Source organism: Myxocyprinus asiaticus, chromosome 2 (genome assembly GCF_019703515.2).
Source record: "Myxocyprinus asiaticus isolate MX2 ecotype Aquarium Trade chromosome 2, UBuf_Myxa_2, whole genome shotgun sequence".
In the NCBI taxonomy this organism is placed as follows: Eukaryota; Metazoa; Chordata; class Actinopteri; order Cypriniformes; family Catostomidae; genus Myxocyprinus; species Myxocyprinus asiaticus.
In genome coordinates, this window is record NC_059345.1 from 64,652,090 (window position 1) to 64,678,439 (window position 26,350).

The 26,350-nt window shown below is 37.1% G+C and overlaps 1 protein-coding gene across 1 annotated transcript in view; it reads left to right on the forward strand.

The window, feature by feature from the left end:
• Window positions 1-6,602: 6,602 nt before the first annotated feature.
• The window catches only part of LOC127456485 (phospholipid-transporting ATPase ABCA1), a 221,481-nt gene continuing 201,733 nt past the window's right edge, over window positions 6,603-26,350 (forward strand). Inside the window, exons 1-2 of the mRNA XM_051725006.1 lie at window positions 6,603-6,715; window positions 21,376-21,488. Coding sequence (XP_051580966.1) covers window positions 21,423-21,488 — 66 coding nt within the window. The 5' untranslated portion in view covers window positions 6,603-6,715; window positions 21,376-21,422. The remainder of the gene's footprint in view (window positions 6,716-21,375; window positions 21,489-26,350) is intronic.

Genomic DNA, 26,350 nt, shown 5'->3' on the forward strand with positions numbered 1-26,350 from the left:
AGGAGAATTCATAGTAAAAAAGGGCTTTAATATTGATCTGTTTCTCTCCCACACTGCTTCTCATATCGCTTCTGAAGACATGGATTAAACCTCTGGAATCATATGGATTACTTTTATGCTGACTTTTTATGCTTTATGGAACTTCAATGTTCATTTACTTGCATTGTATGGACCTGCAGAGCTGAGATATTCTTCTAAAAATCTTCATTTGTGTTCTGCAGAAGAAAGAAAGTCATACACATGATTAGACACTTTTCATTTTTGGGTGAACTTTTCCTTTAGGGCAGAATATTATTCTCGGATGTTGGTTCTTCGTGTTGTGTGTGAGGACTTACAGTCAAACACATTAAACATTTTTCAGCATCAGAATTCCTGTATTTGCAAAGTTCCAGCAAGTGAAGGGTAACTGAAAATGCATTTAATTAAGAGCTGTGTTTGTGTTATCTATTGAGATGATATACTATGTATGAGAATGAAAGATTATTTAAATACAAAGTAATTACAGTGGATAGTAATATTTAATGAAAAAAGAAAATGAATATTCCCGTTTTCCACTCTCTTTCATAGAATAAATAAAACATCAGTTAAAATGAGAGAGAGATATAGGGTCAAAGTCTCTTTTTTGTTAGTGAGAGAGAAGCAATTATATTATTTCCAACTATTCTAATGCAGAAGTCATAACTGCAGCTTATCAGTCAATGTGGATATGCATCGCTGCTTTAGTAAATAATGAATGTGTGTCGACCAGTCATGACTTAGACTGTATGAAAGTGTAAAATACTGGATAGGGAGACAACTAGACTAGAACCTTTGTGTGTAGTTTTTATTTTATCTTTGAATTGTTTATTGGCTTTAACTGTACTTGAAAACAATTTAATTTTATACTGACAAATTCATCTTATTTTAATTGCACCGCATATCACTATGGCATTATCCAACAAGTTTATTGCATATTGCAGTTTTTTACTTTTAAGTATAAATAGATCCACCAACATGTGTCACCATGGTAACACATGATTGACATAGCAGGTAAAGGCTCTGCCCACATGGCTTTGACTTTTGTCCCTAAAATAGTCACTCTTATGTACACAATATTCAACGAACAATGACACAACATTTTTCCCAAAGTTTATCACCCGTGTGTTCAGTAAACTTTATGACACACCTTATGAGTTCATAACAGGAAATATGGTTCTCATAATTTAGGGCACATGTTATGTATGCTAATAAAATATAAGGACAATCAACCAAAAGTGTTGGAGAAGTGACTGAAGTGAGCTGTAGCTTGTCACGCTACAAGCTACTCACAGCGAAAAGTAGTTCAACTAGGTCACTTAATAAAAATAATTAATATAATAATTAATTATAAAACAAAAAATAGTTAACAACACAACAAGCTACAAACAAAATTAAATACATTGAAAGTATTTAAGGGAGAAATATCTTTTGAAATATTGTCTGGCACAAAACAATATGGATCTCAATAGCATACCTGCTATTTTAATAAATCTCTCTAAAAACAACCAATAAAACTAGAAAGCACCATACAATTATTTAACTCAATATATGTATAACTGCACAGGGACTCAAAAGAAACTGTGAATATGACAAAAACAGGAATTGATTGTTTTGTCAAGCTTTACATTTGTCGTTGGAAAAAGAAGCTTGTTACTGGAAAAGCTGCACTGTTTTGTGTACATCGCTTTGGCTAAATGCATTTCTTACAACACAATTAACCACTTTTATCAAAATGATTGCTTAGCTCTCAAGTTTGTGTACAAAAACAACTTAAAATATGCACGATGAAACTAGTATACATCCTGATCAAATATATTCACACCAGAGCTGTGTCAAGTCAGGGGAAAATGATGTGAGACAACACGTTTCACAACTTATTCTCCTGATGCATTCACTGTTTATTAATTTAATTTGCATTTCAGAGGTGAGAGTGTTTATCACAAGTATTTTATTCAAGCACGTCTCTATTTGGGGCAGTGAAGACAGGTTTATTGTGTTTTCCAGTAAAAATGTATAATTCGTGTTTTTAAGAGATTATTCGGCGACCCCAAAATGCATTTGGATCTAGATATCATAAAAATTGCATTAATTGTAAAGCGTTAAACAAAGTGCATAATCCTGTACCTATGTAAGATAGGGCCTTACACTGCAAAAAATGTTTTCATACTTAGTATTTTTGTCTTGTTTTCCAGTAAAAATGTCTACACATCCTTCAAACAAGATACATTTTCTTGAACAACAAAATTACAAGATATTGTCTTTTTTTTTTCTCAGAAAAATCTGACCATTTTTTATTTTATTTATTTTTTGTTTATGCAAAAATGTCATGAATGTATCATGTTTCAAGAATGTTTAGATATTTATTGATGGGAAACAAGGCAAAAATACTGATTAAAGTATTGATTAAAGCTTCGCTAGGCTAGCTACTGCAGAACAAATCTTACCTAAAGTTGCCACAAGCTTTAATACTCTAAAAAGTAGTTTGTTTAATTGATGTTGTCATATTGCATCTTCGGGCTCTGCGTCCCACACAATACTACCGTACGATGAACTTCAAGGCAAAGGTAAAAATACAAAACAGCATTTTTTGGTTTTAAAAAATGCCATGAGAATGTATATCTGGCAGATGTTGAGCACATGTGAAATGAATAGCCAAGCAGCCTCTTTTTAATGATGCACTTTATACTCTGTGAGAGTAACTTGATATCCGCTCAAATGTGTGTGTGTGTGTATATATATATACAGTATATATATATATATATATATATATATATACAGTATATATATATATATATATATATATATATATATATATATATATATATATATATATATATATATATATATATGCTCCTTGAAACAACCACACCGTCTTTTTCCAGAGCAGCCTGTAAAATGATATCCTTGTCTGTTGTGAATATTGAGTGGAGCTGTGTATGAATCACCACCACAAAGAGGTAACTGCCAAACCAATCAACTTCCTATTGGTCAACGTGGCGAATTTGCCTGTCAAAGTTTACCAAAACTGGATTCTTCACCACTGGAAGTCCATTGAAATTTACGATCGTGCGGATTCCCGTTGAGATGACTGTACTTGCGCCTGTGGAATTTTGCCGTGCGAAAGTAAATGTGACCACACCTAAAGAGGTCATAAAATGCTCTTTATATATAAATATATCATCTTCCCTGAGTTCCACTGATAATGTTAGTTAAGTTTTTTTGCACCAAAACATTCATAATTTAGTAATATTTGAGAATATTTTGAGTTCTGAACCTCTGTCTGAAATGCTCAGTTTTGGCCTAAGCACCTTAAAACTTTAATGTAAATGCCCGCTGTTATGAATGGCTAACATCGTGTAGCCCCTCAAATACAGCCATATTTGAAACTCAATCGGAAGAGAAAGAGCAAGCTCCACAACATTATAAAGCTAAATTTCAGGATTTACACACAACGCACATCCAACACATTGTATCCGAATATATTATACTGTTCATCACAAGCACAACTGTTAACATTCACACCCTGTCTACACCAAACATGAGAGGCGCGTCATGTCAAAAGCAATAGAACCCATTATGATCATTTGATGCTGTCTACACTGGAAGCGTCCATTGCGGAGCATTGCGGCACTTTGCACTGACAGTAAACGGGTGTCCCCTTCCATTTCACGCTGCACGTGCTAGCACTACTACTGTCAACAACACAAATAAACGGTTTAGAAATTTAATGTTGAGTGCAGACAGCCTGAAGCCATGTTGTGTCAAAGTGTTAGCACCATAAACTATCAAACATTCATGACATTTGAAATATTCATCAATGGAACTGTTTATTTACGATTTTGCTATTTAACTGCCCCATTCTTCAATAACAGTTCCTTTGCAACGCTTGAATCATTTTATGACTGGTTCACAAGCAATCCACGCTGATATGCGCCAAAAAAAAACATGCAATCCTTGCTGAAATACGCAGAAGACACATCCACATGACACACATGCATAGTCCAAAGCACAGTGTGAACTAGATGCACACACATGCGGTTTCCAGTATCATTCTGCACTGAAATGCACATCACCGGAAACGCATCAAGATGGTCAAAGACGTCCATCTAGTGCATGTTTACATACACCAACAATTAAAAATAGTGCAGATGGGCATGAGAACGTGTACATGATGCGTTTGTGCTCAAAAAAACAAGAAGCACAGCAGCTGAATGAAACCGAGTGGCTTCTCCTTTTCAGAGTTGTAACTTGACACAGCATCTTAAAAAATGCCAGAGACACATGACAACGGTCAAACACATCTGTCTAGTGCATGTTATGTACAAAAACAATTCAAAATAGTCCAGATGGGTGTTCAGGAATAGTTAGGCCACACTAGGCCTGTCTGTCCTGCTCTCTCTCAGTTTACGAACTGAAGAACCAGTAGGCGGGGTCAAGGGTGCGATGATATAAAAGTAGGCATTGGATTTTTTTCGCTGTAGAGGCCTGAATGGTCATGAATTAATGGGCCCCATAATGACATATGGAAGTCACGGAAGTAGAGAACGAGGCATTTTTGCAGCTTGGTTTCAATAAATGCTTTTATTGCATTGGGGATTAAGTTTTGAGTTCTGAAATGTACAGTTTGTTTTTATAATAGAATGACCTCTTATATGTCAAAATATCAAGGAAAATTTGATTCCTCATGACATGACCCCTGTAAGTACCATACTATTTTCAAAAGCCAGTCTATCTCTATTGTTATACTACACACACTCACAATTTTTTTTTTGTTTTTTGTTTTTTTGTTTTGTCTATTCTGACCATTACCACACCTGTCACAGTTTATGTTCCTTTGCAACTGTACAGATTTACCTCCTATTCATGAATTTTCCAATTTAGAACACATGGTAAGGCCTTTAGGAATTGAAAATATCATGAGCCAAGAAATCATGCGGCCATTAAAAACACATTTTCTGCGTAAAATGCCATGGGAAAAGTGTGCAAGTGGCGCATTTTAACGCATTAAAAAAAAAAAAAAAAAAAAACTTATTCTTAATGTAGCGTGTTAAGATCATTAAGGCCATTTCACACCAAACGCAATGTGGAAAAACGAAAAGAATTCACGACAAATGGCCCCTTCACTCCAAAAGTGATGTGAATACTCACTGTAAGCACATTCACACATTTAAAATAGGTGGTTCAGATCGACAGTCAAATTTACTCCTGTACAGTAAGTGGTGCAACGCACCTTTCAACTGGTCCATCCTCCAACTTTTGAAATGGGGAAAGACCAAAATCTAAAAAACGGTTGGTCAAGATTACGATCAAAGAACATATTTCAAATCAGCAATACAATTTGATAGTACTGGAATCATAAATTGTGCTACTTTACCTCATCATGCTAAAACACGCAACTTTCCTGGCTTGTATAGCTAATGTGCATGCACGTTAGCGAGTTGATTGACAGGCAATGTCTGTATCTAAAAGGTGATAGGCTCTTTTACCTGTAAGGCGGGACTTCCTTTCTACATCCATTGACCGTTGGGTGCTCCCATTCATTTAAATAGAAGTGGCCCATCTCTGCTAAATAATCTCTGAAAATAACCATAGAATCACATGGAAATGGAAAGACAAGCAATTGAATTTCCGAGTGAGCCAATCATAATAAGGAAAGCCAGAGAAAATAGATTTCTCTTCAAGCTGCAGCTATGATGAATTTCTTGTTGATTTGCTCAATGAAAAAGAAAGCATTCGAGACACTTTTACAAACTATTTCAGTTCCACTACTGGACATGTTGACTGGCAGTATAAACAGGTATACAGTAGTTGTCAATTAGAACAATACTGATGACAAGTTATTGTCATGTATATCTACTTGTGTTGCTAATTTTTTATAAATCTCAATGTGTGCACTTTTCAACGGCCATTTTATGTGTATGCAACATTCATATTCGAGGCCACTGGACGTGTTCATGACAGGTGTCTTAAGATTCACCCTGATATGTATCACTCCCTTTCAACTTACACAAAGTTTTATTTGCAAAGAAGGCTACAACATCTGTGGACTTCACCTCTGCCTTTATGAAGCTCTTGAGGTAAGCTTGATTCAGCAGTGATTCTGTCATGTGTTTTGTTCTTGATAAATTCATTAGCTGTTTGATTATACAGCTGTATGATTCACTGGTGATGCTGGAGCACAATGACGGTGTGAAATTCACTTTGCAAAGTGAACAATGCTTGCTGAACTCCATTCGTTTCTCTTACACGGTCTCTCTCTCAAGGTCTTGGCATCATCTATTTTAACTGCTGTTGTAAAACTCATCAGCTGAAACACACAATCTTCTGCACTCGGCCTTAGCTCATTATTAACTGACTGTCACACTTGGATCCTATTCATTCTGAACTGCTGTAAATGTCAACACACACACACACAGGGTTTGATTACAGAACAGCAGTCAGCCACGTGGGTGTCTCCTGTGTTGTGTAACACACACCATCTCACCTGTAGCCATCGTGATGGCACAGAGCTCATTTACGTAGTTTATTGTTTAGGGAATGAAGAGAGAGAAAGAGAGAGACAGAGAGAGACGCATACATTAAAGAGATCGTATACAGCTGCCTGTCTGTATCAGGTTAGACTTGCTAGTTCCTGTCTTTAGATAAATTGCAGGTGTTGGATCATATTGGAAGCAGACTATGAGGACTTGATCTACAGGTGAGTGTTCAACTATACACACTTTTGGCTCTGAGGACTTAAAAAAAAAGAAAAAAAAAAGAAAGAAAACAGTTTCACACACTCGCTAGTTTAACTAATAAAGTCAAACAGTGGATATACATGCATCACTTTGTTTTCTGAACCAGCAAATGTCAACATTTTGAAATAATTTTTATTGACTTTTATTTATAAAAGGGGGCCAAATTTACAATTAGCTTTTTATGCTTCCAAAAATATGCTTAATTTGGCAAAATTTCAGCTTGATTGGAAATTCTGCATTGATTTTTCAAAAATCATGTCTCATATTATATCTCAAGTATACTCTTAACTGACACTGTTGTCTCCATGTTATCCAAGTACACTAACTTTTTAAAAATCTTTATTAAGTCAAGTTCTTTTATTGTCATTGTACAGGTACAACACAATTATTTTCATCTTCCACAAAGTGTTGCAAAATTAAATAAAATTAAATTAAAATAAAGTAAGGATAATAAGAAGAAGAATACAAAAGTATGTAAAAAGAAGTAGAATGTGAAGTATATAATGTTAAAATTGAGTACATGCGTAAAAGAATAGAAGCATACAAACATAAAAGTAATATACACTGGTGGCCAAAAGTTTGGAATAATGTACAGATTTTGCTCTTATGGAAAGAAATTGTTACTTTTTATATTAATAACGTGAAAATTACTATAAAAAAATTACTTAAAAGAGTTCTCATCAAAAAATCCTCCACGTGCAGCAATGACAGCTTTGCAGATCCTTGGCATTCTAGCTGTCAGTTTGTCCAGATACTCAGGTGACATTTCACCCCACACTTCCTGTAGCACTTGCCATAGATGTGTCTGTCTTGTCGGGCTCTTCTCACACACCTTACAGTCTAGCTGATCCCACAAAAGCTCAATGGGGTTAAGATCCATAACACTCTTTTCCAATTATCTGTTGTCCAATGTCTGTGTTTCTTTGCCTACTCTAACCATTTCTTTTTGTTTTTCTGTTTCAAAAGTGGCTTTTTCTTTGCAATTCTTCCCATAAGGCCTGCACCCCTGAGTCTTCTCTTTACTGTTGTACATGAAACTGGTGTTGAGCGGGTAGAATTCAATGAAGCTGTCAGCTGAGGACATGTGAGGTGTCTATTTCTCAAACTAGAGACTCTGATGTACTTATCCTCTTGTTTAGTTGTACATCTGGCCTTCCACATCTCTTTCTGTCCTTGTTAGAGCCAGTTGTCCTTTGTCTTTGAAGACTGTAGTGTACATCTTTGTATGAAATCTCTTTCAAGCATTGTATAGCCTTCATTCCTCAAAACAATGATTGACTGATGAGTTTCTAGAGAAAGCTGTTTCTTTTTTGCCATTTTTGACCTAATATTGACCTTAAGACATGCCAGTCTATTGCATACTGTGGCAACTCAAAAACAAACACAAAGACAATGTTAAGCTTCATTTAATGAACCAAATAGCTTTCAACTGTGTTTGATATAATGGCAAGTGATTTTCTAGTACCAAATGATCAATTTAGCATGATTACTCAAGGATAAGGAGTTGGAGTGATGGCTGCTGGAAATGAGGTCTGTCTAGATTTGATCAAAAATGACTTTTTTCCAAATAGTGATGGTGCTGTTTTTTACATCAGTAATGTCCTGACTATACTTTGTGATCAGTTGAATGCCACTTTGGTGAATTAAAGTACCAATTTCCTTCCGAAACAGAAAAATCTGTATATTATTCCAAACCTTTGGTCGCCAGTGTATATTGACAAATAAGAAAATATAAGTTAAATAGAAATGTACAAAATGTACAAAAAATTATAATATTAAAAACCATCCCTGATACCAGACATACACCACCCAGACATCTATTTGATGTGTGTGTTTACGTATGGAAGACATATTTTTTGTTGTTTGCTCATCTGCAATATGTCCATAATGCGTATGTCTTGGATGTCAATAAGTTGTTTAGCAGATGTTAATTAGAATGTGATGCTTTACAGATGAAAAGATCTCAAACAGACATCTTGGAGATGTACGTTTGCAATCTGGGAGGATATTTTTTATATTAAAATGTATTATGTCTGGAATGAGTAGACGAGTAGTGCAAAATATTATTGTAAACATACAGTATAATGGCAATGGCATCTGCTTTGATGAATGTTTGCTTGCTTTGCATATGGCAATACATACAGAGAAAATATGCAAAAATATGAAAAGCATTTATTCCAACACAGGAGATGTAGGTGCTTGTTGTCACACTGTTTACTCCTGTAAGTTTATTTTTGAAAGTCAATTTCTGTACAGGCTACAAAAACAAGCTATTTGCACTGTTGTTGCCTTGAAAATAAGTAGAATACAGTTCAGTGAACCTTTTGTGACAATAACTGGGCATTGTGTGACACTGTATGAGGTAAGATGTCTCAGCACCTGTCATTAAACATCCTAGTACAGGCTTTTCATTTAGATGTTAACTGTAAAATAATTACGAAATAAAAAAGCAATGCACTTAAACATTAACCAATGTTATGACGAACAAATTTTATAATTAACAAATATCTTAATACAGTTATATAGTTGACCCTTGCCTGGATGTTTGGTGTTTTTTTTTATTGTGCTCACGGGTGTAGATTCCCGGGGAGATGGGGGGATGTAACCCCCCCCCCCCCAATAATCAAAACGAGCAAGTTTTACTGATTACGAAAATTATTTTTGCAGTTTAGTTTCACTTTGGTTAGTGCTGTTTAGAGTTTAACTAACTTTAGTAGGTGAGACTTTGTGACTATAGCAGTTATGTTTTATCTACAGTAATAAACAGTGCAGTAAATGTAAGTCCAGTCGACCTGATGCAACATGAGTCAAGCTTATGTGGAACCAGGGCCGTAACCACCATAGACACTGAGGGAAATAGGACACCTGTGTTAACTTGAGGGGAACTGACTTCAAACATCCTCTAAAATCCCCACAAGAGTTGTGGGACAAGCTCTATCATCATTTGTTTGCAGATTTCACTTTGATATTTTATAATCTATGACATTCATATTCAAATGGATGATTGTTTACTGTTGCATTAGCAACACAGAGGAGCAAAATGTATTATCCTGAAGCCTGATGATTAAAAAAGCAAACATTTTCCATTATTTTATGTGACAAGCTACTTTGTGGCAAACAAATGGATTTAGTAATCAAGCTGAAACACTGTTTTCTTTTTATGATTTCATACTAGTGTTAGGGAATGTACTTTGAAACAGCAGATTTTCAAACTTCAAGCTACTCAGAATTTAAAGATTTGTACTTTAAATAGAGTTAAGCTATCTTTTTGAAAAACGACGTTAACTTCACTGAAAAATAAAGTTGCATTTTCTATGAGGAGGTGAGAGGCAGTGCCTTCTCATAAAGTTCGGATGAAAAAAAGAATTGACTGCATACAAATGAAACAATTCAAATATTACAAAATGTTAAATAGTGTGTAAAGCACTCATATTTCTAAAGTGACACTGTCCAACAGCAACACCAGCAGATAAATGCATGCGGGTCTGTAGTAGCTTAACTCTGCAATTAGAATCTGTCCATCAGAAAAAAACAATGAGCATCTCAATTATTTATTACAGTAATAAACTATATACATATACAGTATATATATATACACTGAATTGATTATTTACATGAGCTTTCCGAACAAACTGATTTGTTATAGTTGCTAGGACTTTCCAAAGATACTCGAGAGAGTGGACATTTTAGGCAAGCGTGTTTGCCTATTGCCTTAGATTGTTTGGCTATAAAGCATTGTACACAAAACAATATGGCATTATAAACAGTGATGCATAGTTTTGTCATGCTACACTGTTAATCCTGGGAAAAAATAACTTGTTATATGGAAAGCTACACTGTTTTGAAAATAGATGAGCTACATTCATGGCATGCTACTGAAAAATGTAGTTAAATTATAATAGCGTTATTACTCTAAATTACTCCTCAACACTTGTTTCATACAGACAAAAATGAGAGAGTAGATCAGTTTAAGTTAAGATAAAGTTACAAAGAGTGTTGTGTAATCTCTTTATTATAAACTACCCTTTTAGGATGGATTACCTGCTTACAAACCTATAAACAGGGTTTGCTTTGCTTGATCTTAAGGCCGAAACATAATCTACACAAGAACATGAACACATGCCACTCAAAAAAAAAAAAAAAAAACAAAAAAAAAAAAATATATATATATATATATATATATATATATATATATATATATATATATATATATATATGTATTTTTTTGTTGTTGTTTTTTTTTTTGCTGCTTGTTCAATTTACTTAATGAAATAAAGTGAAAAAATTCTAGAACATTTCATTTTGTTCTATCTATTAAAATTTGTAAAATGGAAGTTTACTTAATCCATTTGAGTTGGGAATACATTAATATTTTTTGTGGTGGCATTAATGAAACTGGGCGGTGGATTTCTATTTCACAGCATACTTTGCAAGGGACTCAATAGGGAGAATAAATGTTAAAATGAAGTATCATTTGATGTGTTTTTGTGCAAGATGAATATAAAGGCAGGATACTTGTTAGTGTTTAATATTTTGTTTATATTTAGGCAACATGCACATTAATCCAGATACATTTAAAATCTCTGTTTTCGAAATGCACTCTGTCCACACTGCCATTTTCAAGCATTTTCCAAAAGCTGCTCATCCACACTAAAAACATATGAAAACTCCTATATCCCCTTACTGTACATGTGAAAGATTTACAGTCTGAAATGCAACTGTCCACATGTATCACAGCAGGACAGCAATGTGGGGTAAACTTCCCATTGCCTTTGAAGGAATTCAGTGTGGAGGTTGTACAAAGTAACATTTATCTTTAAAAACGCTATCAAGGTGAATATCAGGCACAACAATGCCACTACAACATGGGCCGCCATATTGATTGTTTTGTGTTGAATGGATCACATGACTGCAACACATGACAACAAATACGTTTTCAGAATCGTTTTCAGATACCGCCATTTCCCCTGTCCACACTACAATGCGAAGTCAGTGTTTTCAAGTGTATCCACTTGGGAGAGCGTTTTCGAAAAGCTCAGTTTTTGCTGCCAAAAACGCTGTCTCAGTGTGGACGGAAGGCTAAAACGTAGAGAAAAATATGCGTTTTCAAACAAAAGCATATTAGTGTGGACATGGAGTTTTTTGGGGTTACCATTATGGTGAAGAGTGGAGCTTAAGCTAACAATGAGGACAGGTAGATGTCACACATGAAATTGATTGCTCGCTTTGTGGTGCAAATGCTACACTCTCTAGTGCCTCCAACCAGCATGTATTAAGCATGCTTACATTAACTTTCACTAGTTAGTACACAAATAAATAAAATAATTGTTTAATTTTTACAAGTTACATTGACACATATAATTGTGTTTGGTTTACTTAGTTCAACCAGGTTCTTTCTACACAAAGTGTTTGTGTTGAGATTACATAGTAATTTTAAGTTACAAAAGATCATTTCAAACATATGGAACCACTGTCCATGATTGAATCAAGTTCAGCCAAAGAGCAGTTTTTTTTAGTGCAGATGCGAATGCTTGACCACCATATTGCCAGTGTGCAGTCTGGTTTAACATGCTGAATGTGCGTTCTTGCGTTACCATGGTGGGAACAAATCTCAGCACTCAAGGGGGCGATAGAGTTACTTTCAAACATCTATGCCATTAAACTGGAAGTGTTATTATTCGGGTCAGTTGATATAAATATATTGACTTACTTATTTGCTCAGCAATATTATCTTCAAACTGTTGCACCACCATGAAGGAGTTGGAAAACAATTCACCGTAGAAGGGGACAGTTAACACTAATCTCGCTATAACGCCCCTTGTGGCTACGTTGAAAATGCAACGCGGTCTGACACATATTAGAATGCAATGATGCTTGAAATTCACATACTTGCGTAGAGTATGTTTCGACCCTAAGACAGTGGTTCTCAACTGGTGGTTCACGTCCCAAAAATGTGTTGCAGGCCTGTTTTGAGAGGCTCACAGACAACCGGGAAATAAATGCTAAATCCCTCAAATAAAATGCAAATCACAGTATCATTAAGGGCTGTTGTATAATTATGTATAGTTAAAATAGGACAAAATATATAGGCTTATCGAGGAGGAAAAAAACATCTACAAAACCTCTACAAAACAAATTGTAGACGTAAAAAGAAAACTATTTGTCCCAGTGTTTGTGCATATTGTTGGGTCTACACACTTCATTGTAACTTTAATAAATTACAATGTTTGATTTTTATGTACTTCTGTACAACCAATCTAAATCAGTGTAAAATCTGGGTCTTGAGGCAAACCGGTTGAGAACCAATGAATTAAGACATAACACACCTTATGGTGTTTGTCAAATTAGGTCACTTTTTTCTATAGCAAAATCACACACAACCTTTCCGTGCTTTTTAATGTCCCAGATACATTCTTGGATTCTTCTTGAAGAGTGTTCCTTCCCTGGCAGGACATTTTAATTTCCAATTCACATTTGAATCTCAGAAAAAAAAAAAAAAAAAAAAAAATTGTGGCTTTTCAGTGTATGCAAATCTCGCAGATCCCATAACAGCCTTCAATTTGCTCTCTGACCTTTTCACTACAAACACATTCATGCACCTTCCACTGGTCTGTCCTCTCGTAATTGGCAGCTAAATTTAGAGATGTGTATGTGTGTGTGTGTGTGTGTGTTTGTGTGTGTGTGAAGCCTCATTTCCCACAGAAATAAATTCTCTGGTTGAAATGGAATGGAACAGTAAATGCAGACAGTGATTCATAAATAGGAAATTACTCTCTGCATATTTCATACAAGGTTCCTGTGTTGGTCATTTTCCTCCACCATGTCCTCTGCAGATGCCTGCTGAAATATTTACTGTAACTAGAGACAATTACGAGAGAAAAGACTTGGCTCTTATTCTGGGTCACAAACAGGATATCAGTGCTCTCACTTTAGTAGGCAATCCATATTCTAAAATTATACAGTATTATGTTGCTTGTTTTACTAGGCTGTAGTTTTCAGTAAGACGTTCAAGGCAGAGCTGTTGCTAACACAACTTTTATCTGTACACCAATTAAAACGTTGCTCTAGTGACTTCCAATCCAAGTATAGTGACCAATATATCAGCCAAGCTGATAAATAAGAAAGTATTTGGCCAACTTATTATATTGGCACCCTGCTTTCTGGTTATCGGTAAAAGCACCCGCCATCGAAAAAAATAGATATTTGTCGACCACTACTTGTGATATTACCACCTCCGTGAGGAGGATTCAATCAAAGCTTTAGCAATCTGTGGATAGTCTATCGTGAAAATTAAATGATTGTTGCTACATTTTTGCAAATGTATATATTATGTGGTTCCTTACACGTATTGTGGCAGTTCCGATGTGAAATGTCCACTGTGTGGCGCTAAAGTCAACTTCTCCCGAACAGATTAGTTTTTTAAGGTTTATGCTCTAACGAGTATTAAATCAGCAAAACCTACCTTCTGACCCCAAACCTTAAACCCGATAGTGTTATACAAAGCAAATGTGAGATGAACGCAATTGCTGAAGCAACCACATCATGTTGTGGTGTTTCTATGATACTTTTGGCTCATGTGTCGAATCACATGTTTTTCAGGACTTGTACCACGGTCTTTTGCAATCACAAGTGCAACAATCCATCGGATGAGCTACAGTGCAAGTTGATCACACTCAAACAGACTTGTAAACCTACTTGGTTTCATTGAACAAATTTGTGGTCTTGTGTAGTTTCACTCTGCACTTTGACTGAACACGAAACTTGGCTCTGTTAGAGTAGAACATGTCCCCTGAAGATTGTATTTGAGAAAACAATATGTCCTCTAAAAAAAAAAATAATAAAAAGAAATCCCTAAACAGAAGACTACGTACCATAGAAGCAGAAATGTCCTTCACCAAAGGATGTGTCACATGTAGAAGAATAATTGTTCAGACAATTGAATATGTCCCTTTACAAAGACGCATATGTCCTCTGAAGTGACCAATATGTAACCTAACTGGAGGAGTATGACCTTTGAACAGGTATGTTGTGTGTCTCATGGTTAAAGATCTGGGCTAGTAACCCGAAAGGTTGTGAGTTAAGATTGTGGAAGGGGTGATTCATGACCTGGTGGATAACTGAGTTCCTCTGTCTCCACTGTGTCCTTGATCAAGGCACTTAACCTCGGGTTGCTCCAGTGGGACTGTCCCTGTAATAATTGTTCTGAGAGTCACTTTGGAAAAGAAAAATTACTAATTGACTTGGTTGTTCTGTTAGGGCAGAAAATTTCACATAACTTCACCTGCCCACATTGAATGACCTCTGTGTCATTTTAAAACAAGAACAAACTACTAAGATAAATGTTAAAAATTATAAATTGTAAATATTGCAACCATAGTTTTTTATTTACTTCATACATCAGCAATATTTGGCAGATTGGTTGACCAGACCAGTGAGATCAGACAAGCAACAAGACCAGCGAGACCACAGCGGTGAGATCAGAACTGTAAGACCACAGGGGTAAGATCAGACCCTTAACACCAGACCAGTGAGATTAAGCCAGGAAGACCACAGTTGTGAGACCAGATCTGTGTGATCAAACCAGTTAGACCAGGGCTGCGTTTCCCAAAAGCATCGTAAGCTTAAGTTGATCGTAGAGACCATTGGCAGCAATGGTTTCTATGAGCTATTTAGGCTTACGGTGCTTTTGGGAAATGCAGCCCAGAACAGTATGATCAAATTGTGAGCCCATGCACACGTTTAAGTCAGTTTACCTGCTAATCGTACTGACGCAGACATATACGATACGACTTTATGACCTGGTGAATTTGGACGCAGTCACATTAATTTTTGCGCTATTCTAGTTATGACATAATTTACTCTTTTACTGACATTTTCCTCTATATAAGCAATTACCAAAAAACAAACAACAACATAAAATTCTCCCAGCATACCTCGTCTCATTCAACCACACACACATCATGAATCGAAGCCGACGATGCCAGAATTTCTTTTTTTGACAAGTTTAAAAATGATCGGGAGGTCGTAAACTGCTCGTAAGCCATTCAGTTCCGCTCGTAATACTGCTCACATGATGCAAGCCACGACCACACAAGCACATATGACTTACACATGATTTCTCCCGAAAGGAAAAAATCGATCAGGAACTTCGCACTGTTCAAAATCGCACTGTGTATGCTCAGCCTAAGACCACAGCAGTGAGATCAAGGGCATTATGGATAAACCCGCTTAGAGTAAAATTTCAGTCTTAAGTTTGTGAAAATTTTATGGAGCCCCTTAAAGGACAATGCAGGATTTTTTTTTTTTTTAATGAAATAGCTTGTGTTCCCTCAAAATAAGTTTACATAAGAGTAGCACGATGACTGTGCTATGTTGAAACCAGTCACTCGCCAACAAAGAAAGAGTGTGTTAGACATGATAGTGGAATTTGGGCAAATCTGATTTGTAGTTGAGCCAACTAGTGAAATCCATCAGCAAATTTTGCATTAATTGTTTTCATTTAATGAATATATTGAAATTCATTATTGTGGATGTACAGTAACATTGCGCATTTGACAAATTTGATGGGCTACATGCCTAAGCTTTCAGAGGGCTGCAACAACTAATTGATAAAATCTAAAGATCACTAAAACAATAAAAATCAATGATGAAAATCATCAACAACCAATTTCATTATGATTAGTTAGATATCTGCGCTCTTGCATGGAGAACCTCCGTCAGTGACGTCAATTTACAGTATTGAAAATGTATTTATGTAGGAAAGAAAAGCCATTAAAACTTTTTTACAGAGCTGCATCTGAAAAGAGCACAACCCAAGCACTTTATATCAAACGTTTTATAGAAGCTCATAGTTTCGTGTGAGGTGTCAGGTGTTTTTCTTTTTCTTGATTCCTTCTGCTGTTTAATTAGCTTGACAGATGTTTAACCCCAGCTTATAACTTATATTTTAATGATTTATTCTTATCTGTAAATATTATAAACTCAAAGACATGCGAGTTTCCATTTCCATTTTGCAAAAACAACAGCAAGTCCTAACAACAAGCGAGTTTTTACTTGAAATAGGTCTATTTTACGGAGCGAGTCCACCAAACGGAGCGCAATGTACAGAGAAAGAGACTGCATTCATTTCGTCAATTTTATTATTTTTTAAAGAAAATATTGGTTATATGTTGAACGTCAAATTTACCTGTAAATCGAACCATGTTTAATTGAAATCGTACATGTAACGCAAGTAATATTTTAAGAACAGTGACTCTAATGGGATTACAACAAAGAGTTTGGTTTAATATCCTTCTGCATTAAACAGTTGTTCTTTTGTTATGATAATGTGAAAAGCAATATGCAATTAATATTGCAATGTTTATTCATTTATTTATTTTTGCATATATTAGTGTACACTTACACATTTAACATTTTGTAGCCTTCAATTTGCACAATGTTTGCAGGAGCACAATAGGCAAGATGTGGAATAATGTTTAATATACAGAAAATAACATTTGGCTTTCTCATTTTATTAAGTAAAGAATTATTAAACAGATTAATCTTTTATCAAAATGTAATTTTTTGATGTGAGGTATTAAATCATGAATGGATGGTGTCATGCCGCTCTGACAAATTACCCTTACAGACCCACTATTCGCTGACTCAGTGATGGAGGGTGACCATTTTGGGTAGACATCACTGTAGTCCTCATTTCATAAAACTTAAGTGTCACTTCAATCAGCACTTAAGAATCAGGCTTAGACTTTGCTGAAAGTTACTTTTAGCTTCTTTGTAAAAAGCTTTAACTCCTGAACAAGACCTACTTTTTGCTAAATAACTTTTATACATATGGCCCAGACCAGTGACCTCAGACTAGTAAGAGCACAATGGTTAAACCAGATCTGACCAGTTAGACCAGACCAGTGAGATCAGACCCTTAATACCCGACCAGCCAGATCAAGTCAGTAAGACCACAGTGTTAAAACCAGATCTATGAGATCAAACTAGTAAGACCAGACTAGTGAGAGCGGACCAGTGAGAGTAGACCAATAACATCAAGCCAGTAAGACCAGACCAGTGACGTCGGACCACTGAGATCAGACCCCAGAGATTACATGTGTGAGATCATACCAGTATGACCTGACCAATGACATCAGACCAGTTAGATCAGACCAGTGAGATCAGACCCTATAAAACACATGTGTGAGATCAGACCAGTAAGACAAGACCAATGACATCAGACCAGTGAGATCAGATCCTAGAGACCACATGTGCAAGATCAGACCACTGAGATCAGACCAGTAAGACCAGACCAGTTAGATCAGACCAATGACATCAGACTAGTAAGACCAGACCAGTGACATCAGATCTTTAATACCAGACCAGTAAGTCCAGTATTGTGATCAGACATTAGAGACCACATGTGTGAGGTCATACCAGCGAGATCAGATCAGTGAGTTAAGACCAGTCAGACCAGACCAGTGACATCAGACCAGTAAGACCAGAACATTGAGATTAGACCACTGAGATCAGACCCTTGAGACCACATGTGTGAGATCAGACCACTGAGATCAAACCGATGACATCAGACCAGTAACATCAGAACAGTAAGACCAGACCAGTGAGTTCAGATCAGTATGACCAGACCAGTGACATCAAATCAGTAAGACCAGATCTGTGAGATTAGACCAGTGAGATCAGACCAGGACAATGATATCAGACCAGTGACATCAGACCAGTAAGAGCAGATTAGTGAGATCAGACCAGTGAGATCAGACCCTAGAGGCCACATGTGTGAGATCAGACCAGGTCAATGGCATCAGACCAGTGACATCAGACCAGTAAGAGCAGAACAGTGAGATCAGACCAGTGAGATCAGACCTTTGAGACCACATGTGTGAGATCAGACCAGTGAGTGCAGAACAGTGAGATCAGACCAGTAAGATCAGACCCTAGAGACCACATGTGTGAGATCAGACCACTGAGATCAAACCGATGACATCAGACCAGTAACATCAGAACAGTAAGACCAGACCAGTGAGTTCAGATCAGTATGACCAGACCAGTGACATCAAATCAGTAAGACCAGATCAGTGAGATCAGACCAGTGAGATCAGACCCTAGAGGCCACATGTGTGAGATCAGACCAGGTCAATGGCATCAGACCAGTGACATCAGACCAGTAAGAGCAGAACAGTGAGATCAGACCAGTGAGATCAGACCTTTGAGACCACATGTGTGAGATCAGACCAGTGAGTGCAGAACAGTGAGATCAGACCGGTAAGATCAGACCCTAGAGACCACATGTGTGAGATCAGACCACTGAGAACAGACCAGTGATAACAAACCAGTAAGGTCAATCCAGTAAGACCACAGGACTGGCAGATCAGTGAGATAAGTATGTTTTTGTTTCCACATTAGTTATTACATGCAATCCTTTGTATTTTCTATCTGTTATGGTGATTGTTAAGTTTCAGGTCCAATTGAGTTAGAACACATACAGCACTATTGTTTTCAACTCTCAATCAACAGGTCAAGTTGTAAGTTACAGTATGTACTCTGAAATTGCTATATTTTAACGATGTGTTTTATGTAACTGAGCATATGAAACTAGAGTCATGAACTCCCTTGACCTCTCTGTTATCTGGAAGGGTTTCCTGGAATAGTGGCTGTACGTTTGTGCATCTGAAGATGATTATGTATTCATTTCCAGATAAGCAAAGGTCTGTACGTGACCATGAAACTAACCTTTCCCACTAGTACCAATTAAAACTCCCTCAGAGTCGTTTTAATCTTCTGCTCTACTTACGACACCAGTCCCATGACACACACAGAAACACACACACTCATCTGTTCTTTAAAGAACTGTTCAAGGTGTTAAAACAAGTATATGACCACTTTTTAGTTTTTTAACATCTGTTTTTCTACGTGAAGCAGTGAATGTTAGGGTGAATGAGGGAGTGCAGTTCTTTGTGGTGTGAATACATGAAGACAACAGTGTGTGAATGTGTGATTAATTGGTGTTTCTGTAGGGTGAGAGTGAGTGTGTGAACACGGGTCCCGTAGGCTTTCCTTACCAACTGTATGTCTTCACAGACCCCTCGTATGCAAAGACATCAAAAACAGCAGAAAAATGTGTATAGTACGTGAAATACATGAATCTGTTTCTTAATCAGTATTTTTTCTCTTGTTAGCCAGTAAAAAATATCAAAACATCCTTAAAACAAGATCCATTGTAAGATTCGTACTATTTGTAAGATAAGACATGCTTTCAGAGAACAGATCGTTATATTTAATCTAATAAACTCGCAATTGCAAGATATAAACTCACATTATCGAGTTTTTCTCACAATTCACTCTTTCTCTTACCTTTTTATTTTTTTATTCCATGGCTGTATCTAGGCATCATCTTTAAAAGCCCCATGTGAACACAATTTTCTTTCCTGTTTTGATCCTGTTACTTCCCCTAATAGCACACATACATCACCCAAACGTCTATTTGGTGTGTGTGTGTTTACATCTGGAAGACGTATTTTTTTAGGTTGTTTGCTCATCTGCAAAACGTTTCCTCTCAGATGTCAGTAAGACATTCAGCAGATGTCTTTGAGACGTTTATGATTTAGAATGTTTGTAAATCTGATCTATTTAAGATGTTTAGCAGATGTTAATTAGAATGTGATGCTTTCCAGATGAAACGCTCTTATACAGACATCTCGGAGATGTACGTGTGCTATCTGGCTTTTTAAAAAAAAAGTTGGGGTGGGATATATTGAAGGGTTTGTCCTTTTTATGTATTTATTTTTTAACAGCCAATTGCCTTCAGTTTAAGAAAATGCCAAACCATGGGTTTCTTCATACTACTGCTTGTAGCTGTATTAGTTAATGGCAGGAGGTATTAGTACATTCTCATTCTAGAGTGTTTTATTGGGTAAAAATACTTCAACAAAATATGTATGTCATCTATATTTTCCCAGAAGAGACAGACTGTAAATTTTATATGTGTATATGTGCTATAAGACTCTTTTGTCGACCTTTAGGGAGTACACTAGCATATACATGACCTCAGAGCTAACACACATAGATAAAAAAAGCCACAAAACAAAAGCCAAAACTTTTAATGAGGTTTAAAAGTGTGGTTGTTTCAGCTGAGCAATGTATTTTGTATGAGGATGGAGTGAGATGTCTTTATCAACCCACTCTGAAAACAATCATTGTTGCATTGTGGCTGCTAATGAAAATCAGAGCCTGTGGTCTGATTTCTGCCACTGCACGTGTTTGAATTAAACACTGTTGATGTGAACCTGATGTTAGAGAGTTCCAGTGTAATGAGAAACTCTGAATATTTATCACACACCCACTCTCAGATCAAACCAAATGATCTGATTATCGTTTTCCCATCGTGATGCCCTTTGGTGGTCATTAGAAAATATTCTCCTTGACAGACTAAAATACTATTGGACCTGCAGCCAATACAGTTCACTTAATCTTAGAAAAAAGTAATGGTGTGAAGAAATGGCTAATTGGTTCCATTGCAGGAGCTTACGTTTATATCCAACAAAGACCCAAATTAGGCTTTGGGATTTGTGATTGGTTAATAGACTGTTTGTCAATAATAAATGTCCTCCTTTTTTCTCTATAGGGGTAACATATTTAATATTCCCATAGCAACGCATCAAGCTGCTGATAATGAGTCTCTGGACGCAACTCAGACTGTTACTGTGGAAGAACTTTACTCTCCGGAGGAGACAGAAGGTACATAAATACGCACACACACACACTGATGCACGCACGCACACCGTCTCATCGTCTCATGTGTAAGAGATTGTGGCTGCCCAAGAAAAGTGCTTTAAATTCCATTTGGGTTATCAACTTTTTTTTTAAAGAGCTTTAGACACAGGCTCAAGCGCTTAAACCTGCTCTATCATTTTGAGTCACTTTCTCCATGAAACACATTTAGATTTTTATGCACTGAAGTAAAAAGGAAAGCATTTAAATGATTATACCAGCCAACATTTAAATGATTACATCATAATTATAATATTAGAAAGCTTAGACTTCCTTTCTTACTATATATAAAACTCACTATGTGTTTCTGGGTCAGAATGACTCAAAATGATTAAGCAGGTCCTATATACAGGAATATGGCAATAAAAAGTATGTGAACCCTTTGTAATTAGCTGGTTTTCTGCATTAATTGGTCATACAATGTGATCTCATCTTCATCAAAGTGTCAAAGTATAGACAAACACAATGTGCTTAAGCTAACAACACACAGACAATTATAGTCTTTCATGTCTTTATTGAACGCATCCCTTTAAAAATGAACAGTGCTGTGGAAAAAGTAAGTGAACCCTTGGATTTAATAACTGGTCGATCCTCCTTTGGCAGCAATAACCTCAACCAAGTGTTTCCGGTAGCTGCAAATTAAACATGCACAACATTCAGAAGAAATTTGGACCATTTTTCCTTACAGAACTGCTTAAGCTCAGCTATATTCTTAGGATGTCTGGTGTGAACGGCTCTCTTGAGGTCATTCCACAGCATCTCTATTGGGTTAAGGTCTGGGCTCTGACTGGCCACTCCAAAAGGTGGATTTTCTTTTTTTTTTTTTTTTTTTAAATCATCCTGTAGTGAATTTCCTTCCATGTTTAGGGTCATTGTCCTGCAGCATCATCCAGCGTCTACTGAGCTTCAGCTTGCACACAGCCACCCTGACATTATCCTATAGGATATTTTAATTAACTCAATTAATTTTTCCCTCTGATGGAAAGGCCCCGAAGCAGCAAAGCAACCCCAAATCATGATGCTCCCTTCACCGTACTTCATCGTTGGGATGATGTTTTCATGTTGGTATGCAGTGCACTTTTTACGCCATATGTAAAAAGTGTCCCAAACAATTCAACCTTAGTTTAATCAGTCCACAAAACATTTTCGTAGTAGCATTGTGGAGTGTCAGGGTGGTCTTTGGCAAACTTCAGGCATGCAGCAATGTTTTTCTTGGAAAGCAGCGGCTTCCTTCGCAGTGTCCTGCCATGGACACCATGCCTGTTTAATGTTTTCCATATAGTAGATTCATGAACAGAGATGTTAACTAGTTTCAATGATTGCTTTAAGTCTTTAGCTGTCACTCAAGTATTCCTTTTTACCTTATTGAGCATTCTGCGGTGTGCCCTTTGAGTCACCTTGGCTGGAAGGCCACTTCTAGGAAGAGTAGTCACAGTACTAAATTGTGTCCAATTATAAACAATTTGTCTTACTGTGGACAGATGAATATCTAAGATCTTCGAGATAACTTTGTAACCCTTTCCAGCTTTATGCAAAGCTCTAACACATACCTAGAATATAATTTCATTAATTGTATGCCAGGTTTGCCAACTCCTGACTCTGATCAGCTTTTGTTAACACCATTATTCTAGAGGTTGACACTTTTATCCAACCTACAATTCTGTTTGAATTATGTATTCAATATGTACAAGAACAATACAATAATTTGTGTGTTATTAGTTTAAACAGATTGTGTTTGTTCATTATTGTAACTTAGATGAAGATCAAGCCAGATTTTAAGACAAATTTATACATAAATGCAGGTAATTCCAAAGGGTTCACATACTTTTTCTTGCCACTGTACTGTATACTATCCAAAGCTGTTGTGCTATTTTATTTTAGACACATGAACAGATCATATACAAACACACACACACACACACACACACACACACACACACATAAATACACCACATACACAAATACTCAGACAATGTGATGAGTGATGTGTTGTTTTTGGAGGAATACGAGACTCTGCTTGACCTGGAACAGGTGTGTGTAAGAGTGAGCAGATGACTTTGGTCTTTAGAGAGTGAAGTACATTTACAAGAGCTGCTAGACACACACACACACACACACACACACACACACACACACACAAACACAATGCTGGCTGTCACCTAAGAGTCCCGCTAGAGAGATGGACTGATGATGAATGAATCTTTGTTACTTCCTCAAAGACAGGAACCCAGAAAATAGTGTGTGCTCATTTCAAACATAGTAGTAATGCAAGTGGTGGGCAGTGATAAGCATCAAAATTTCAGTGGTAAATAGCATAATTCCAGGGGTAACCATAATAATGGTGGTAAGCATAAAGCTAGTGGTGGGTAGCATAATTAATTATTAGCTAGCGATGGGCAGTTTCATGCCCATGGTGGGAAGACCGGGCACATATATATCTTCCTTCTTCAAAAAATACACATACAAATTGAAAAAAAAAAAAAAACACAATATGGACCAATTACACCATCAATCCAGAACTTCAGATGCTTACTTATCTTAGCTAGTTTGGGAAACAGTGTGATTGGACAGGCTAATTTTGGGAGATGGTGTGGTTGGATGTGCTCTTTTTTTTTTTTTTTTTTAAGATGGTTTAATTGGACAGGCTCATTTTGAGGGATGGTGTGATTGGACAGGTTTATTTTGGGGGACAGTGCAACTGAACAGACTCATTTTGGGGGACAGTGCAACTGAACATGCTCACATTGGGAGATGGTATGACTGAACAGACTCATTTTGTGGGACAATGTGATTGGACCTGCATTATGAGGGGCAGTGTGATTGGGCAGGCTTGTTTTGAGAGACAGTGTAATTGGACAGGCTCATTTAGGGGGGCACTGTGATTGGAGTGATGCATTTCAAGGAACAGTGTGATTAGAAAGGCTCATTCTGAAGGACAGTATGACTGGACAGGCTAATTTTGGGGGACAGTGTGATTGGACAGGTTCATTTTGGGTAAGTGTGTTATTGGACAGACTTATTTTGGGGGAAAGTGTGACTGAACAGGCTCCTTTTGGAAGACATTGTTATTAGACGTACTAATTTTGGGGACAGTGGGATTGGACATGCATTTTGGGGACAGCATGATTGGACATGTAATTTAGGGGACAGTATGATTGGACAGGCTAATTTTGGGGGACAATGTGATTGGACATGCATTTTGGGGAACAGCATGATTGGACAGGCTTATTTTGCAGGACAGTGTGTTTGAACAGGCTCATTTTGGGGGACATTGTTATTGGAAAGGCTCATTTTGGGGGACAGTGTGATTGGACAGTCTCATTTTGGTGGACAGTACAATTGGACATAGTCATTTTGGGAGACAGTGTGTTTGGACAGGCTCATTTTGGGAGACGGTGTGATTGGACAGGCTAATTTTGAGGGATGGTGTGATTGGACAGGCTCATTTTGGGGGACAGTGCAATTGAACAGGCTCATTTTGGGGGATGGTATGATTGGACAGACTCATTTTTAGAGACAGTGTGGTTGGATAGGCTCATTTTGAACAAAGGTGTGAATGGACAAGCTCATTTTGTAAGACAGTGTGATTGGACAGGCTCATTTTGTGGAACAGTGTGATTTGACCTGCATTATGGGGGGCAGAGTGATTGGGCAGGCTTATTTTGAGGGACAGTGTAATTGGACAGGTTCATTTAGGGGGGCAGTGTTATTAGACAGATGCATTTTAAGGAACAGTTTGATTGGACAGGCTCATTCTGAATGACAGGGTTGGCAGGCTCTTTTTGAGAGACAGTGTAAATGGACAGGCTTTGAGAGACACTGTGATTGGACAGACTCATTTTGGGGGACAGTGTGATTTGACAGGTTCATTTTGTGGGACAGTGTGATTGGACAGGCTCATTTGGGGTAATAGTGTTATTGGACAGACTTATTTTGGGGGAAAGTGTAAATGATCAGGCTCCTTTTGGAAGACATTGTTATTAGACATACTAATTTTGGGGGACAGTGGGATTGGACATGCATTTTGGGGACAGCGTGATTGGACAGGCTCATTTTGGGTAATAGTGTTATTGGACAGACTTATTTTGGGGGAAAGTGTGAATGGACAGACACATAAGTACAATTGGATATGTTCATTTTGGGGGAGAGTGCAATTGGACAGTGATTTTGGGAGGCCTTAGGAGAGTCTGTCTGTGTGATTGGATGATTTATGAGTGTGCTTATACAGACTGACTTTCTGCTGAACACTGTATGTTTAAGTGCCCTCATTCATGTCATGGGCTCACACTCACCCGTGCTGCCACCAGTTGGGTGGAGATTGCACTTGATTTGAAAATGGCCTCTGGTGGAGCACTTGTGCTGCTTGAAACTGATGGCTTGATCTGCCATTGCAAAAGAGAGAGAGAGAGAGAGAGAGAGAGAGAGAGAGACGGGGGGGGAGAGAGATCTATTTGAATCAGAGAGTAGCCTATTCAAAACAAGAACTTATTGTCACAAAAAAGCATCCAGATTGTATGGAAATATGAATGTGTTTTATAAAAGTGTTCACTAAGGTCTCAAGTCCAATTAGCACATTTAGCATGTAAACTAATGAGCTTAAGCAGTCCCTAGACCCATGTCATTAACTCATCGGTCTAATGCTCACCTATTTAATGCGCTTCTAATGACACACACTCAAACAAATGGAGCCTGATGACTGCACCGAGAGGCAGGTGAGACAATGAGAGGTGAGAGTTGAAGACAGATAACTCTATGTAACACAATTTGTGTTCCTGGGTAGTAAGTGTTATTTCCTAATTGCTTATGCCTCAGAAGTATAGAAAGTGGCT